The sequence below is a fragment of the Rhinichthys klamathensis genome, unplaced genomic scaffold (assembly GCF_029890125.1).
Source record: "Rhinichthys klamathensis goyatoka isolate OS25496 unplaced genomic scaffold, OSU_Roscu_1.1 h1tg000332l_1, whole genome shotgun sequence".
NCBI classification, from domain to species: Eukaryota; Metazoa; Chordata; class Actinopteri; order Cypriniformes; family Leuciscidae; genus Rhinichthys; species Rhinichthys klamathensis.
Window position 1 is genome coordinate 328,600 of NW_026606847.1, and position 18,072 is coordinate 346,671.

Consider the following 18,072-nt stretch of genomic DNA (forward strand, 5'->3'; position numbering starts at 1 on the left):
ACCACATCATCACACCACACACCATCACCACATCATCACACCACACACCATCACCACATCACACCACATCACATCACCACACCACATCACATCATCACACCACACACCACCATCACACATCATCATCATCACCACACACCATCACACCACATCACATCATCACACCACACACCACCATCACACCACATCACATCATCACACCACACACCACCATCACACCACACCACATCATCACACCACACACCACCATCACACCACATCACATCATCATCATCACCACACACCATCACACCACATCACATCATCACACCACACACCACCATCACACCACACCACATCACATCACCACATCATCACACCACATCATCACACCACACACCACCATCACACCACACCACACACCATCATCACACCACACCACACCACATCATCACACCACATCATCATCACATCACACCACACACCATCACATCACACCACATCACATCATCACACAACACCATCACATCGTCATCACACCATCATCACATCACACCACACCACATCATCACACCACACCATCACCACATCACACCACATCATCACACCACACCACACACCATCATCACACCATCACACGACACCACATCATCACCCATCACACCACACACCATCACACCACACACCTTCATCACCACACACCATCACACCACACCACATCATCACACCACACCATCACCACATCACACCACATCACCACACCACACCACATCATCACACCACACCACACACCATCATCACACCATCACACGACACCACATCATCACCCATCACACCACACACCATCACACCACACACCATCATCACACCACACCACACCACACACCATCACACCACACACCATCATCACACCATCATCACATCACACCGTCATCACACCATCACCACATCATCACACCACATCACATCACCACACACCATCACCACACACCATCACCACACCACATCATCACACCACATCATCACACCACACACCATCACCACACCACATCATCACACCACATCATCACACCACACACCACACCATCACACCACACCACATCATCACACCACATCACACCACACCATCACATCATCATCACACCACATCATCATCATCACCATCACACCACACCACATCATCACACCACATCATCACACCACACACCACCATCACACCACACACCATCACCACATCACACCACATCATCATCACACCATCATCACATCACACCACACACCATCACACCACACCACACACCACATCATCACACCATCATCACACCACACCACACCACATCATCATCACATCACACACCACATCATCACACCATCACATCGTCATCACACCATCATCACACCACACCACACCACATCATCACACCACACCACACCACATCACACCATCACACCACACCATCACACCATCACATCGTCATCACACCACACCACATCATCACACCACACACCACAACACACCACACCACATCATCAGACCACACCACACACCATCACATCGTCATCACACCATCATCACACCACACACCATCACACCACACCACATCATCACACCACACACCACATCACACCACATCATCACACCACACACCACCATCACACCACACACCATCACCACATCACACCACATCATCATCACACCATCATCACATCACACCACACACCATCACACCACACCACATCATCATCACATCACACCACACACCATCACACCACACACCATCACACCACACACCACATCACACCACATCATCACACCACACACCACCATCACACCACACCACATCATCATCACACCATCATCACATCACACCACACCACACACCATCACACCACACCACACCACACATCATCATCACACCACATCATCATCACACCACATCATCATCACACCACATCATCATCACACCACATCACACCACATCATCACACCACACACCACCATCACACCACACCATCACCACATCACACCACATCATCACACCACACACCACACACCATCACACCACACCACATCATCACACCACATCATCATCACATCACACCACACACCATCACATCACACCACATCACATCATCACACAACACCATCACATCGTCATCACACCATCATCACATCACACCACACCACATCATCACACCACACCACATCATCACACCACACCACACACCATCATCACACCATCACACGACACCACATCATCACCCATCACACCACACACCATCACACCACACACCATCACACCACACACCATCATCACACCACACCATCACCACATCACACCACATCATCACACCACACCACATCATCACACCATCACACGACACCACATCATCACCCATCACACCACACACCATCACACCACACACCATCATCACACCACACCACACACCATCACACCACACACCATCATCACACCATCATCACATCACACCGTCATCACACCATCACCACATCACACCACACCACATCACATCACCACACACCATCACCACACCACATCATCACACCACACACCATCACCACACCACATCATCACACCACATCACACCACATCATCACACCACACACCACACCATCACACCACACCACACCACATCATCACACCACATCACACCACACCATCACATCATCATCACACCACATCATCATCATCACCATCACACCACACCACATCATCACACCACATCATCACACCACACACCACCATCACACCACACACCATCACCACATCACACCACATCATCATCACACCATCATCACATCACACCACACACCATCACACCACACCACACACCATCATCACACCACACCACACCACATCATCATCACATCACACACCACATCATCACACCATCACATCGTCATCACACCATCACATCGTCATCACACCACACGTCATCACACCACACACCATCACACCACACCACATCATCACACCACACACCACAACACACCACATCATCACACCACACCACACACCATCACATCGTCATCACACCATCATCACACCACACACCATCACACCACACCACATCATCACACCACACACCACATCACACCACATCATCACACCACACACCACCATCACACCACACACCATCACCACATCACACCACATCATCATCACACCATCATCACATCATCATCACACCATCATCACATCACACCACACACCATCACACCACACCACACCACACACCATCACACCACACACCACATCACACCACATCATCACACCACACACCACCATCACACCACACCACATCATCATCACACCATCATCACATCACACCACACACCATCACACCACACCACACCACATCATCACATCATCATCACACCACATCATCCACACACCATCACACCACACCACACCACACCACTTCATCATCACATCACACCACACACCATCACACCACATCATCACACCACACAACACCATCACATCGTCATCACACCATCATCACATCACACCACACCACATCATCACACCACATCATCATCACACCATCATCACATCACACCACACCACACACCATCACACCACATCATCATCACACCACATCATCATCACACCACATCATCATCACACCACATCATCATCACACCACATCATCATCACACCACATCATCACACCACACACCATCACACCACACCACACCACACCACTTCATCATCACCTCACACCACACACCATCACACCACACCACATCATCACACCACACAACACCATCACATCGTCATCACACCATCATCGCATCACACCACACCACATCATCACACCACATCATCACACCACATCACATCACCACACCACACACCATCATCACACCATCACATCGTCATCACACCATCATCACATCACACCACATCACATTATCACACCACACACCATCACCACATCACACCACATCATCATCACATCACACCACATCATCATCACCACATCACACCACACCACACCATCACCACATCACACCACATCATCACACCACATCACACCATCACCACATCACACCACATCATCATCACCACATCACACCACACCACACCATCACCACATCATCATCATCACCACATCATCATCATCATCACACCACACACCATCACACCACACACCATACCACACACCATCACCACATCACACCACACACCATCACACCACACACCACACCACACACCACCATCACATCGTCATCACACCATCATCACATCACACCACACACCATCACACCATCATCACATCACACCACATCATCATCACACCACATCACACCACCACACCATCACACCATCATCACATCACACCACATCACATCATCACACCACACCACACCATCATCACACCACACACCATCACACCACCACACCACACACCATCACCACATCACACCACATCATCATCACATCATCATCACACCACATCATCATCACACCACATCATCATCACACCACATCATCATCACACCATCATCATCATCACACCACATCATCATCACACCATCACCACATCACACACCATCACCACACCACATCATCATCACACCACATCATCATCACACCACACACCATCACCACACCACATCATCATCACACCACATCATCATCACACCACATCATCATCACACCATCATCATCATCACACCACATCATCATCACATCATCATCACACCACACACCATCACCACACCACATCATCATCACACCACATCATCATCACACCACACACCATCACCACACCACATCATCATCACACCACATCATCATCACACCATCACCACATCACACACCATCACCACACCACATCATCATCACACCACATCATCATCACACCATCATCACACCACACACCATCACCACACCACATCATCATCACATCATCATCACACCACATCATCATCACATCGTCATCACACCACACCACATCATCATCACACCGTCATTACACCACACCACATCATCATCACACCACATCATCATCACACCACATCATCATCACACCACATCATCATCACACCACACCACCACACCACACACCATCACCACACCACACCACACACCACCACATCACCACACCACACACCATCACCACACCACACCACATCATCACCCCACACACCATCATCACATTGTCATCATCACATCACACCACATCACCACACCATCATCACACCACACACCACCCCACACACCATCATCACATCGTCATCATCATCATCACACCACACCACATCACCACATCATCACACCATCACCACACCACATCATCACACCACACACAATCATCACATCGTCATCATCACACCATCATCACACCACATCATCACACCATCACCACACCACATCATCACACCATCATCACACCATCACCACACCACATCATCACACCACACACAATCATCACATCGTCATCATCACACCATCATCACACCACATCATCACACCATCATTACACCACATCATCACACCACACACAATCATCACATCGTCATCATCACATCACACCACACCACATCATCACACCACACACCGTCATCACACCACACCACACCACATAATCACACCATCATTACACCACATCATCACACCTCACCACACACCATCACATTATCATAAATCATATCTGATTCTCTTACACTGATCACATGTCAATCATGGTTGCCCTTTGATTAGTAAAGCAGTGTATCATCAGCTAGGGTGTGTGTGTGTGTGTGTGTGTTCCTGCAGTTGGTGACGTGCTCCGGAGCGTTTAAGGAAGGCTCTCTGAGGATTATTCGTAATGGTATCGGGATCCATGAGCACGCCAGTATCGACCTGCCCGGGATCAAAGGTCAGATCTTTGCTGTCGATCTCCACTGCTAATAATCTGTCAATCACAATATGTCTCTATATTCTTCAGTCCTTTTTTCTGCTGTATGTGTTGTGTTGATGTTTCAGTCGTGTAACGTGTTTAATTAGGGAACAAAAACTGCACGGTTATATTTCTATATCAGTTTTATATATTATTGGGACTCTCAGTTTCCAATTCACTTTCAGTATCCGACTCTGCTAGAAGCGGATCTTCCTCAGTCAGCACGACTTCTGTAAAATGTTTGCATCTTGGCAGTTTAATCTTGAATCAACAGCGTGTAGCATTTTTGTGAACCCTTGCTTTGCGGTGTGTGTGTGTGTGTGTGTGTGTGTGTGTGTGTGAGAGAACCGTGTCCTCAGTGTTTCCCCTGTGGGGCCGGTGCGAGCAGGGCTTGAGCGGGCGGGCGGGGCTAATAGCCTCGGCTCTGGAGCGCCGAGCCCAAAACTGCTGCTGTTCTTCCACCGCCGGGCCTGAAGCTCCGGAGCGCTTCACTAAAACACACCCGGAACACGCCTCTCTGGAACAACGTCACACGCACACATCATTTCACCAACTAATGGAAGATTTATCAGAAAATGAATTCGAAAGAAATCACTGGAAACTAGCGAGATCGCAATACGAACATAAAACATGATAAAAGTGGCCGTTTGCTGGTTACTTCAAGATTTAAAACCTAAGCGTCGATGTTTTACCGCAGGTTTACAATAATAAGTGATAAATGGATCATAATGAATTAATTTGTGTCAGGATTGCACATTAGTCACACAGAAATAGTGGTTTACTGTTATTTCACAAAAGAGAGAGGACACGCGTACTTAATTCAAACGTGTCGTTTTCTGTTTGTTTGTAGTCGGGACACTGTTTACATCACATTTAGAAAGAATTATAATTTCTACAAATTTTCCACCAAAAATACGACCTGAGGAGCTCTATCACTCTCTCCCGAAAGTTATATTTTCAGTCAGGGAAACAGAGAAAGCTCTCGAAAAGTTGCTTTATTTTATGACATATGCAGAGCTAGATATGGATATCAGACAGTCTGGTATAAAGAGATGAGATGCACTGACAGATAAAATAAAAACATAATTGTCAAAGCTTACATGATTTGTCTGATTTCTTCAAGCGGTCGTGTTTACTATGGTAATGGTTTGCACACATAGTCTATTGCATTTCACATACATATTTCTGCTTTATACGGTGATCAGAATCCACATCGGATCACAACCAGAAGTTATTTCAAACACTCGCTGCTGTCTGAAATTGAGTTTTGAGCTCGAAACGGGATGGTATGCATCCCTTCCTGGGATGGTGCTGCTCTTCTCTCTTGTAATTTAGCACATAGTCTTAGAGCAGCTCAAACATGACAAACTGGGACTCAGGTCAGGAAGCCTGGCTAAACCGGCCGTCTGCTAGCTGTCTCACGCCACTGAGACACAAACTTTTGACTCTCTCTTTTCCAGCACTTTGTGCTTAAAGAAGATTAGAGAAAATAGTCCAACGCCGTGGTACAAGCACACTCAAGCACTTAAGAGAGCAGCCAGAAAAATGGAGCAACTCGTCGGTTAGGAACCTGGGTGTGCTCTTTGATACCAATATTTCATTTGCCAGCTTGCCATGTCACCCTGTAGCCCAAGACTGGTTGGCCGCTGAAGCTAAGCAGGGCTGAGCCTGGTCAGTGCCTGGATGGGAGACCTTCTGGGAAAACCAGGTTGCTGCTGGAAGAGGTGTTAGTGAGGCCAGCAGGGGGCGCTCACCCTGTGGTCTGTGTGGGTCCTAACGCCCCAGTGTAGTGACGGGGACACTATACTGTCAAAGAGCACCGTCCTTCGGATGAGACGTTAAACCGAGGTCCTGAATCTCTGTGGTCATTAAAAGCCCCAGGATGTCCTTCGGAAGAGTAGGTCTGTAATCCCGGTGTCCTGGCCAAATCTGCCCCTTGGCCTCTGTCCATCATGGCCTTCTAATCATCCCCATATACTGATTGGCTTCATCACTCTGTCTCCTCTCCACCAGTAAGCTGGTGTGTGTGTGTGTGTGTGGTGGGCGTTCTGGCGCAGTAAAGCTCTTTGAGTGCTGAGAAAAGTCCTATATAAATGTAATGAAGAATTTATTATTATTATTTGAAAGTCACATCTCTAGTATCTGTAAAACCGCATTTTTCCATCTTAAAAATATATCTAAATTACATCATATGCTCTCGATGAAAAATGCAGAACAATTAGTTAATGCGTTCATGAGCTCAAGGCTAGATTATTGTAATGCTCTACTGGGTGGTTGCCCTGCACGCTTAATAAACAAACTCCAGCTGGTCCAAAACACAGCCGCTCAAGTTCTTACCAGAACCAGGAAGTATGACCATATTAGCCCGGTTCTGTCAACACTGCATTAGCTGATGCTGAATCATCCGGCGCTGGCGTCTCCAGACTCAGATAAACTCCCCCTGTTGGATCCACTCCTCGAGCCCGATCCGGCCCGCTCTGGACAGAGGTGTTCGGCGGGTCAAACCCTGGCCGTTGCCCCGATGAAGCCCCGGGAGTGATAGTGGAAACGCGACTGGCTCTGGCACGTATGTCAGGCGTGGCAGAGTAATACTCTGTGTGTGTGTTTGTCAGGCCTTGTAGAGTAACACTGTGTGTGTGTGTTTGTCAGGCCTTGTAGAGTAACACTGTGTGTGTGTGTTTGTCAGGCCTTGTAGAGTAACACTGTGTGTGTTTGTGTGTCTCAGGACTGTGGCCGCTGCGCTCAGAGTCGAGCAGAAACACTGATGACATGCTGGTTCTGTCTTTCGTCGGTCAGACCAGGTGAGTTGATTTCACTTCAGTCCAGAGCTGAACTACACCTCGCATGCTCATCACTGCCGTGTGTGTGTGTGTGTGTCAGGGTGCTGATGCTCAGCGGAGAGGAGGTGGAGGAGACGGAGCTGCCGGGGTTTGTGGATAATCAGCAGACGTTCTTCTGTGGGAATGTAGCGCATCAGCAGCTCATACAGGTGCGCTCACACACACCTGCAGCACACAGGACGGGTGGTGTTCGCAGCCTGTGTTGACGTGTGTGTGTGTGTGTGTGTGTGTTTAGATCACGTCGGGCTCCGTACGCCTGGTCACTCAGGACAGCAAGGCTCTGGCGAGCGAGTGGAAGGAGCCGCAGGGCAGGAACATCAGCGTGGCGTCGTGTAACAACACACAGGTGGTGCTCGCAGTGGGGCGAGTGCTGTATCACCTGCAGATCCTCACCGGAGAGCTCAAGCAGATCAGGTACACACACACACACACACACACACACACACACACACACACCAGTGCAGAACACACACACACACACACACACACACACACACACACACACACACACACACACACACACCCCACACACACACACACACACACACCCCACACAACACACACACACACTCCACACAACACACACACACACACACACCCCACACAACACACACACACACACACACACACACACCCCACACAACACACACACACACACACACACACACACACACACACACACCCCACACAACACACACACACCCCACACAACACACACACACACACACACACACCCCACACAACACACACACACACACCCCACACAACACACACACACACACCCCACACACACACACATACACACCCCACACAACACACACACACACACCCCACACACACACACATACACACCCCACACAACACACACACACACACACACCCCACACAACACACACACACACTCCACACAACACACACACACACACACACACACCCCACACAACACACACACACACACACACACACACACCCCACACAACACACACACACACACCCCACACAACACAGACACACACACACCCCACACAACACGCACACACACACCCCACACAACACACACACACACACACACACACACACACACACACACACACACACCCCACACGCTGTATCACCTGCAGATCCTCACCGGAGAGCCCAAGCAGATCAGGTGAAATTTTAATGCTAAATTCTGAGCATGCCAGCGGTGTAATGTGTGTGTGTGTGTGTGTCCTGCAGCTCCACGGAGATGGAGCACGAGGTGGCGTGTCTGGACATCACTCCTCTGGGCGAGAGCGCAGGAGAATCCAGCATCTGTGCCGTGGGACTCTGGACCGACATCTCGGCCCGCCTGCTGAAACTGCCCTGCTTCAGTCCACTGCACAAAGAGATGCTGGGCGGAGGTGTGTGTGTGTGTGTGTGTGTGTGATGCTGGGCGGAGGTGTGTGTGTGTGTGTGTGTGTGATGCTGGGCGGAGGTGTGTGTGTGTGTGTGTGTGTGTGATGCTGGGTGGAGGTGTGTGTGTGATGCTGGGCGGAGGTGTGTGTGTGTGTGTGTGTGATGATGGGCGGAGGTGTGTGTGTGTGTGTGTGATGCTGGGCGGAGGTGTGTGTGTGTGTGTGTGTGATGATGGGCGGAGGTGTGTGTGTGATGATGGGCGGAGGTGTGTGTGTGTGATGATGGGCGGAGGTGTGTGTGTGTGATGATGGGCGGAGGTGTGTGTGTGTGATGATGGGCGGAGGTGTGTGTGTGTGATGATGGGCGGAGGTGTATGAGTGTGTTCGAGATCATAACTAATGGTGTGTGTGGCTATGCGTACAGAGAACGCGCCGAGTCCTGATTTTCGTGTAAATTGGCAAGACAAAACACGTCCAAATTATAAACTGTCACTCTATGATGGTTAAATTTAGCAGTTAATCCGCGAATCACATGCATGCCGAACCGTGGGTCAGCTGACCCGTACGCATCACGATCACCTGCGATCCGTTCCACCCCCAGTCGGGTCCAGATCTTACAGTAAAAAGCCTGCACCGAAATTGCAACTGATTTACCAAAGAATCCACAGTGAATGAACTGAACAAACAAACGACTTTCACCTCGTTGAAAATAAGCACATTCCTAGCATCAGGATCCTTTGGAAGGTAATGTTATTTCTAGTCCAGTGATCCTGTATCTCTCTCATCTCACTAACGAGCCAGTGGGCGGGGCCAAAGACGCGATGATGTAGAAGTGGGCGTCGATCTGATTCTGCAGAGGCGTCTCTAGTCGCACGATTATTACCTCATAATGTGATCAAATCCGGAAGGAGTCGTTTTCTGAGCTTGGTTTCAATAAAAGCTGTTTTTGGACTAACGAGGAAGTTTTGAGCTCTGAAACTAGATGTTTTTACAGTGCAATGACCTGATAGCTCAGGATGGCTCGATACCACAATTTTGGCTTCGGTACGATACCAGAACCTAATACCTCGGTATCGATACCACAGGTAAAAAAAAAAAAACAGTCTCAATTTAAGTGACACTTAGGGTGTACTCACACTAGCCAGTTTGAACCGTGCCCGAGTGCGTTTGACCACCAAAGCGCGGTTCGTTTGACTAGTGTGAGTGCTCCGAACCGTGCCCGGGCGCGGCTCGATTAGCCGGCCCTGGCCCGCTTGGAAGAGGTGGGCCAGAGCACGGTTCAGTTGGACTCGGGCGCGGTTCACATGCAGTGTGAGCGCTAACCGTGCTGGAGCACGGAACAGGCACGGCTTGCTCGGTCTCTGCGCATGAAACTTTAATACGCGCATTTAAAAGAACAGTGGGGGCGTGAACGCGCTATTTATATCGCGGTAACGTTATTCCAGTGCGCGCGCGTGCACTGTGTTGGGCCATATCCCAAAGTACGAGGCTTACTTTCACTTAAAGTCGGCACAGCCGCTCTTCTTGTTTATCCCGAAACCGTCGCACCATAATGACGTAAGCGTGCTCCGGCACGAATGCTGAAACCCTATGTGAGTGCAGGCCAGAGGGGGAGTGGGGAGGGGGGACAATCGTACTCGGGCCCGGTTCATGGCAACCGTGCCTAGTGTGAGTACACCCTTAAAAAACACTGCTTGAAATTTTCCACTACCAAATGTGCAAAGAAAATGTATCAAATTGTAAAAAAAAAAAAATCAGTCAAGGAACATACAGTAGGTTAAATTTTGATTAAAAAAAAAAAACCCCAGAAATTATACAATTAAAATAGGTTAATATCTATAATAATAGATTCACATATAACACAGGGTTCCCGCGGATCCTTAAAAAGTCTTAAAAAGTCTTAAATTAGATTTTTAAAATTTAAGGCCATAAAAAGTCTTATAAAGTCTTATTTTTACTTATGAAAGGTCTTAAATTTTAGATGACACTTTGACTTAGACATATCTAAAAGCTTTCCAAATTAAAACCATCTAATTAGCGTACGTATTTTTATTTATTTATTATTCTATCTTTGTGGATTTGCTCGTTCACGTGACATTTCGCGTCACTCGCGAGTCGCGGCAGCATAACTGTCTCCTGCACGCCAGAGGAGAGAAAGAGAAGAAAGGTCGTAAATGTCAGTTCAGTTGTAAGTTCATTCTTTATGTGCGTATGGTGTGCGATGTGTATTGTCTTTTATGATATTGTAATCATTGTTTTAACAATGTACGAGGCACTGCGAGCTGACATCGCATTTGTCTCTCGTGCTTTCACTGCGTGATGTGTGCAGTGTAACTGTTATGTCCCCAAGTTAGTTTTTGTCTTATATTCAAATCATATTATGTTCTTATATTAGAATATCACATCAGAAAGAGTGCCGTTTTCCCGTGCACGATTCCAATTGTGATATTTATGTTATACAACAGTTAAATTAACAATAAGTTAACATTGAGTTACTTTTTAGACACAATATTGTCAATATTGTTTGTTTTCCCTTTATTTCGCCGACTATAATTTCAAAATGAAACCGTAGCAGAGTCTCGATGCAACACAGCGATGATTTCTTGACTGAAATCCGCGTTTTGAACGAATCACTTGCTGCTTTCCCGAATGAATCAGCCGTTTGAACGAATCACTTGCTTCTTTCCCGAATGAATCAGCCGTTTGAACGAATCGGTTGAATGAATGACTCCCTCAACTCACTTATTAAGACAGTGATTTGCCGCTGCGGTTTCATATTTAAAGTACCCTTTAAATAAAATGTTAAAATTAGAAATCATTTCATATTTAAATATTGAATATTGATTTAAAAATATATATCTCATAGCTTTATTTATGCAGTTGTAAATGGAGTGTACATAAATTAATGCCACTTCTGATGCCGCTTCTGTCACCTCTGCACTGCAAAGATGGATTTTGATTGAATGATTTAATTTGACTGGTAACAGTGGTACTGTATGATTATTATATAATTAAGTATTATTGTATAATTACTGTATAATTTAATTTGAATGATAGTATTTGACATTAAAGGTGATGCATAACTCTAAATAAGTTTAGAAAAAATGTCCATATATAGGTGAACATGCCCCTGAAAAAAATCAATTTAAGGTGGCAAATATTGCCCCTTAATTAAAATATTAATTTCTGTCACTGCTGTGAACTGACCACTGCATAGAATATGAAAAATATGAATATCTTCGTGAGTCAGCTGTCAACAACAGACCTAAACCAGCCATGGCACCAGCACAAAAACACAATCAGTAAAATATCATCTAATTATTATCAACAAAACGTTGAAAATATCAAGATATATTTTTGTCAATACTGCACAGCCCTAATGTACGGTATTAATTTTGATTTCTTCAGGTCTTAAAAAGGTCTTAAAAAGCCTTAAATTTGACTTTCAAAAGTGTGCAGGAACCCTGTAACAACAGAGATTTATCAACATTTATTCATCTTGGTTTGGTTACTGTTTGGGTTCATATTAGTTTAATGCATTGTATAAAGTAATGTTAACATGCTAAAAACATGTATTAGTAAATTTAATTTTCTAGGTCATTTAATTACTGATTGATATAGATTAATAAATGCTATATTACTGTTAGGTCAGGTTACCTAATGAATGTTGACAAATGTAGCTTGTAATATTAGTAATATTAATATTACTACTGTTACTCTCTCCCTCTCTCGGCTTATTGCTCTAGGGGTCGCCACAGCGGCACTAATATGCCAATCATTTTACTATCACTAATACTAAAATTAATATTATTCACATTTTTATTCTTTATTCATTCAAATTCAATTAATATATGTTTGTTTGAAAGTGCAAAAATGACCTAAACTGAATTGGTTCTAGCGTGTCATGCAAGCAGATTTGAGCCTTAGGGTTTACCGTATCATATATGATAAGCTCTTATGTATGTGCGCTGTTCAATAAAAGTCTAAATTAAATCAGTTGAATGATGGACTAACCTGTCGATCTCTGAACTCTTTGAACAAGTCAAGATGAGCAACTGACGAGTGCTTCGGCAGATTTGATGTGTTGCCTCCCCGTTTGCAGAGTGCTGCAATGAGATCTGTTTCTTTACTTTTCTCATTACTTTTGCTGGCAAAGTAATGCCTTATTTCACTCATACTGCTCTCTCTATTTATTAATTTCGGGCGTGTAGAAATTCGAATGAGCTTCGTTTGATCCATCGTGTTCCTCTGTTGTCACCGTTTGCCGGTTTCGCGTGACCCAGTTTAGGTAGCGCACTGCCGCCTAGCGGTGAACTTCGAAACAGCAGCGCATCAAATACCGAATTGAACAAAATTATGATATTGTACTGTTTGAAATATAATATATACCGGTATTTTTGCAGTACCGGTATACCGCGCATCCCTACCTCTTACATGTCAAAAGATAAAGGAAAAATTTATTTCTCAATTCATGACCACTTTATGCACATTTTAAGACTCACTTTCACACTTAAAGTCAACATATCCAACTAATGCTGGTATTCCATTTCAAAATATGATTATAAATTCATACCCTGAGAAGCTGCTGCTGTAGTTTGTGTTGGGACGCTGTAGTGGCCGTGTGTGTAACGGATCTGAGGAGCTTCTGAAGCATGAGTGTGTGTGTGTCTCACTGAGCGCTTGTGTGTCCTGCAGAGATCATCCCTCGCTCCATCCTCATGACCACGTTCGAGGGCAGTCACTATCTGCTGTGTGCACTGGGGGACGGGGCGCTCTTCTACTTCGGCCTGGACATTCAGACAGGTTACACACACACACACACACACACACACGTGTTCACTGCTAACAACCAGCGGCTTATTTTCCTAACACGTCTCCATGTTTTCGTCCCTAAGCAGAGTTTTAGACCACTGTAACCTTGCATTGTAATATAAGATTACTGTGACGCCAGAATTTTAGATACCAGTTGAAAATTCACAATTTGTGATTTCAATTTCAATACCACAGCAAAAACTGCTAAACTACTAATATAAAAATGTTTGTTTTCCTGAGATCTAACCTTCACGTGTGGTGTTTGTGCAGGTGTTTTGAGTGAGCGTAAGAAGGTGACGCTCGGCACTCAGCCCACGGTCCTGCGCACGTTCCGCTCGCTCTCCACGTCTAACGTGTTCGCCTGCTCCGACAGACCCACCGTCATCTACTCCAGCAACCACAAGCTGGTGTTCTCCAACGTCAACCTGAAGGAGGTGAACTACATGTGCCCGCTGAACTCTGAGGGCTACCCCGACAGGTACAGCGGCCGCTCACGCTCACATCCTGAGCTGCGTGTTGCAGGATCACATGTTTGTTCTCTTCCTTCTGCTCCAGCTTGGCTCTGGCCAATAACAGCACTCTGACCATCGGCACCATCGACGAGATCCAGAAGCTGCACATCCGAACCGTGCCGCTCTACGAGTCGCCCAAGTGAGTGTGTGTGTGGAAACATCATATCAATGATTAATCCCTAAATCATTTATTTCATAAAGCCGGATTAGGACTTCATAAATATGATATATTTAGTAAATTAATCGGTAACACTTTATAATAACTGCATGCTATTAATCATTTGTTAAGCATGAGTAAACAGTTAATTAATCATTTATAAAGCATTAATAGACATTAATAAGCAGTTTATAAATACAGCTATAAACGCTTTTTTTCTTGATTTATAAGCATATCTATAATGCGTTTAATAATTGTATTTTCATACTTTGTTAATGATCAATTAATAATTTCTAAATGAAGTATAGCATTATTTATAAACCAGTTATTTAAGAGTTGTCAGTCATTCATAAGATCACTTAGAAAGTGTAAGTAAATGTAGTAAATTCAGGTAGTTATAAAGCATTTAGTAGTGGTCAGTTAACTATTTTGTGAGCTAATCTAAAGTGAGGACTATTCATGCCTTGTAAAGCATTTATAAAGGAGATTTAAAGGCTCATCAATCTTCTAAACAGTAAAATGTAACAAACACAACACAGTAATACAGAACATGTAAAGCATTTATAAAGGAGATTTAAAGGCTGTTAAATATTTCTAAGGCATAACTAGTCCTCACTTTAGATTAGCTCACAAAATAGTTAACTGACCACTACTAAATGCTTTATAACTACCCGAATTAACCCTGAATTACAGCATAAATACATGTTAATAAAGCACTTATTAACACACTAAGTAACCATCACTATATGTCTGAATAATAAGATGTATGAATGTACATTTAAATAGTTTATTAATCATTTACTTACACGTTCTAAGTAATCTTATGAACCACTGACAACTCCTAAATAACTGGTTTATAAAAAATGCAATTATTCATTTAGAAATAATAAATTGATTTATTAATAAAGGATGAAAATACAATTATTAAATAAATTATAGATATGCTTGTAAATCAAGAAGAAAGCATTTATAGCTGTATTTATAAACTGCTTATTAATGTCTATTAATGCTTTATGAATGATGAATTAACTGTTTACTCATGCTTAACTAATGATTATTAGCGTGTAGTTATTATAAAGTGTTACCAATTAATCCGTATCACTTGTCGGTTACACTTTATTTCATGGTGTCATTGTTACAGAGTAATTATACATTTAAACACTGAGTAATATAAAGTATCAACATGTACTTCCTGTAGGGTTCGTTGTGTTTACTGTAGTGAGTAACCGTAAGCTGTGAGGAGGACACTGTAAACTGGTGTTGCTCTGCTCAAGCACGAGTACAGCACCTGTGATGGATGTGGTGTGTGTCTCATGATCATGCCTGTGTTCTGCTAATGTTTGTGTCGCTCGCAGGCGGATCTGTTATCAGGAAGTGTCTCAGTGTTTCGGAGTTCTGTCCAGTAGAGTAGAGATGCAGGACGCCAGTGGAACAACGGCAGCGGTGCGGCCCAGCGCCAGCACACAGGTGAGTGAGTGAGTGAGTGAGTGAGTGAGTGAGTGAGTGAGGGACGGAGTGAGGGACGGAGTGAGGGACGGAGTGAGGGACGGAGTGAGGGACGGAGTGAGGGACGGAGTGAGGGACGGAGTGAGGGACGGAGTGAGGGACGGAGTGAGGGACGGAGTGAGGGCAGTGAGTGAGTGAGTGAGTGAGTGAGTGAGGGCAGTGAGTGAGGGACGGAGTGAGGGCAGTGAGTGAGGGCAGTGAGTGAGTGAGTGAGTGAGTGAGTGAGGGCAGTGAGTGAGGGACGGAGTGAGGGCAGTGAGTGAGGGCAGTGAGTGAGTGAGTGAGTGAGTGAGGGCAGTGAGTGAGGGCAGTGAGTGAGGGCAGTGAGTGAGGGCAGTGAGTGAGGGACGGAGTGAGGGACGGAGTGAGGGCAGTGAGGGACGGAGTGAGGGCAGTGAGGGACGGAGTGAGGGCAGTGAGGGACGGAGTGAGGGCAGTGAGGGACGGAGTGAGGGCAGTGAGTGAGTGAGTGAGGGCAGTGAGTGAGTGAGGGCAGTGAGTGAGTGAGGGAGGGCAGTGAGTGAGGGACGGAGTGAGGGACGGAGTGAGGGCAGTGAGTGAGGGCAGTGAGTGAGGGCAGTGAGTGAGGGCAGTGAGTGAGGGCAGTGAGTGAGTGAGTGAGTGAGTGAGGGCAGTGAGTGAGGGCAGTGAGTGAGGGCAGTGAGTGAGGGACGGAGTGAGGGCAGTGAGTGAGGGCAGTGAGTGAGGGCAGTGAGTGAGTGAGTGAGTGAGTGAGTGAGTGAGTGAGGGCAGTGAGTGAGGGCAGTGAGTGAGGGCAGTGAGTGAGGGACGGAGTGAGGGACGGAGTGAGGGACGGAGTGAGGGACGGAGTGAGGGACGGAGTGAGGGCAGTGAGGGACGGAGTGAGGGCAGTGAGGGACGGAGTGAGGGCAGTGAGGGACGGAGTGAGGGCAGTGAGGGACGGAGTGAGGGCAGTGAGTGAGGGCAGTGAGTGAGTGAGTGAGTGAGTGAGGGCA

General features: G+C 46.0%; 1 protein-coding gene across 2 annotated transcripts in view; it reads left to right on the top strand.

Moving 5' to 3' along the window:
* The window catches only part of ddb1 (damage-specific DNA binding protein 1), a 57,008-nt gene that overhangs the window by 22,505 nt on the left and 16,431 nt on the right, over window positions 1–18,072 (top strand). For both annotated transcript variants that reach the window (XM_056272226.1, XM_056272227.1), the window contains 9 exons: window positions 5,769–5,871; window positions 8,618–8,693; window positions 8,773–8,881; window positions 8,968–9,146; window positions 9,951–10,114; window positions 14,804–14,911; window positions 15,191–15,398; window positions 15,476–15,571; window positions 16,945–17,056. In XM_056272226.1, coding sequence (XP_056128201.1) covers window positions 5,769–5,871; window positions 8,618–8,693; window positions 8,773–8,881; window positions 8,968–9,146; window positions 9,951–10,114; window positions 14,804–14,911; window positions 15,191–15,398; window positions 15,476–15,571; window positions 16,945–17,056 — 1,155 coding nt within the window. The remainder of the gene's footprint in view (window positions 1–5,768; window positions 5,872–8,617; window positions 8,694–8,772; window positions 8,882–8,967; window positions 9,147–9,950; window positions 10,115–14,803; window positions 14,912–15,190; window positions 15,399–15,475; window positions 15,572–16,944; window positions 17,057–18,072) is intronic.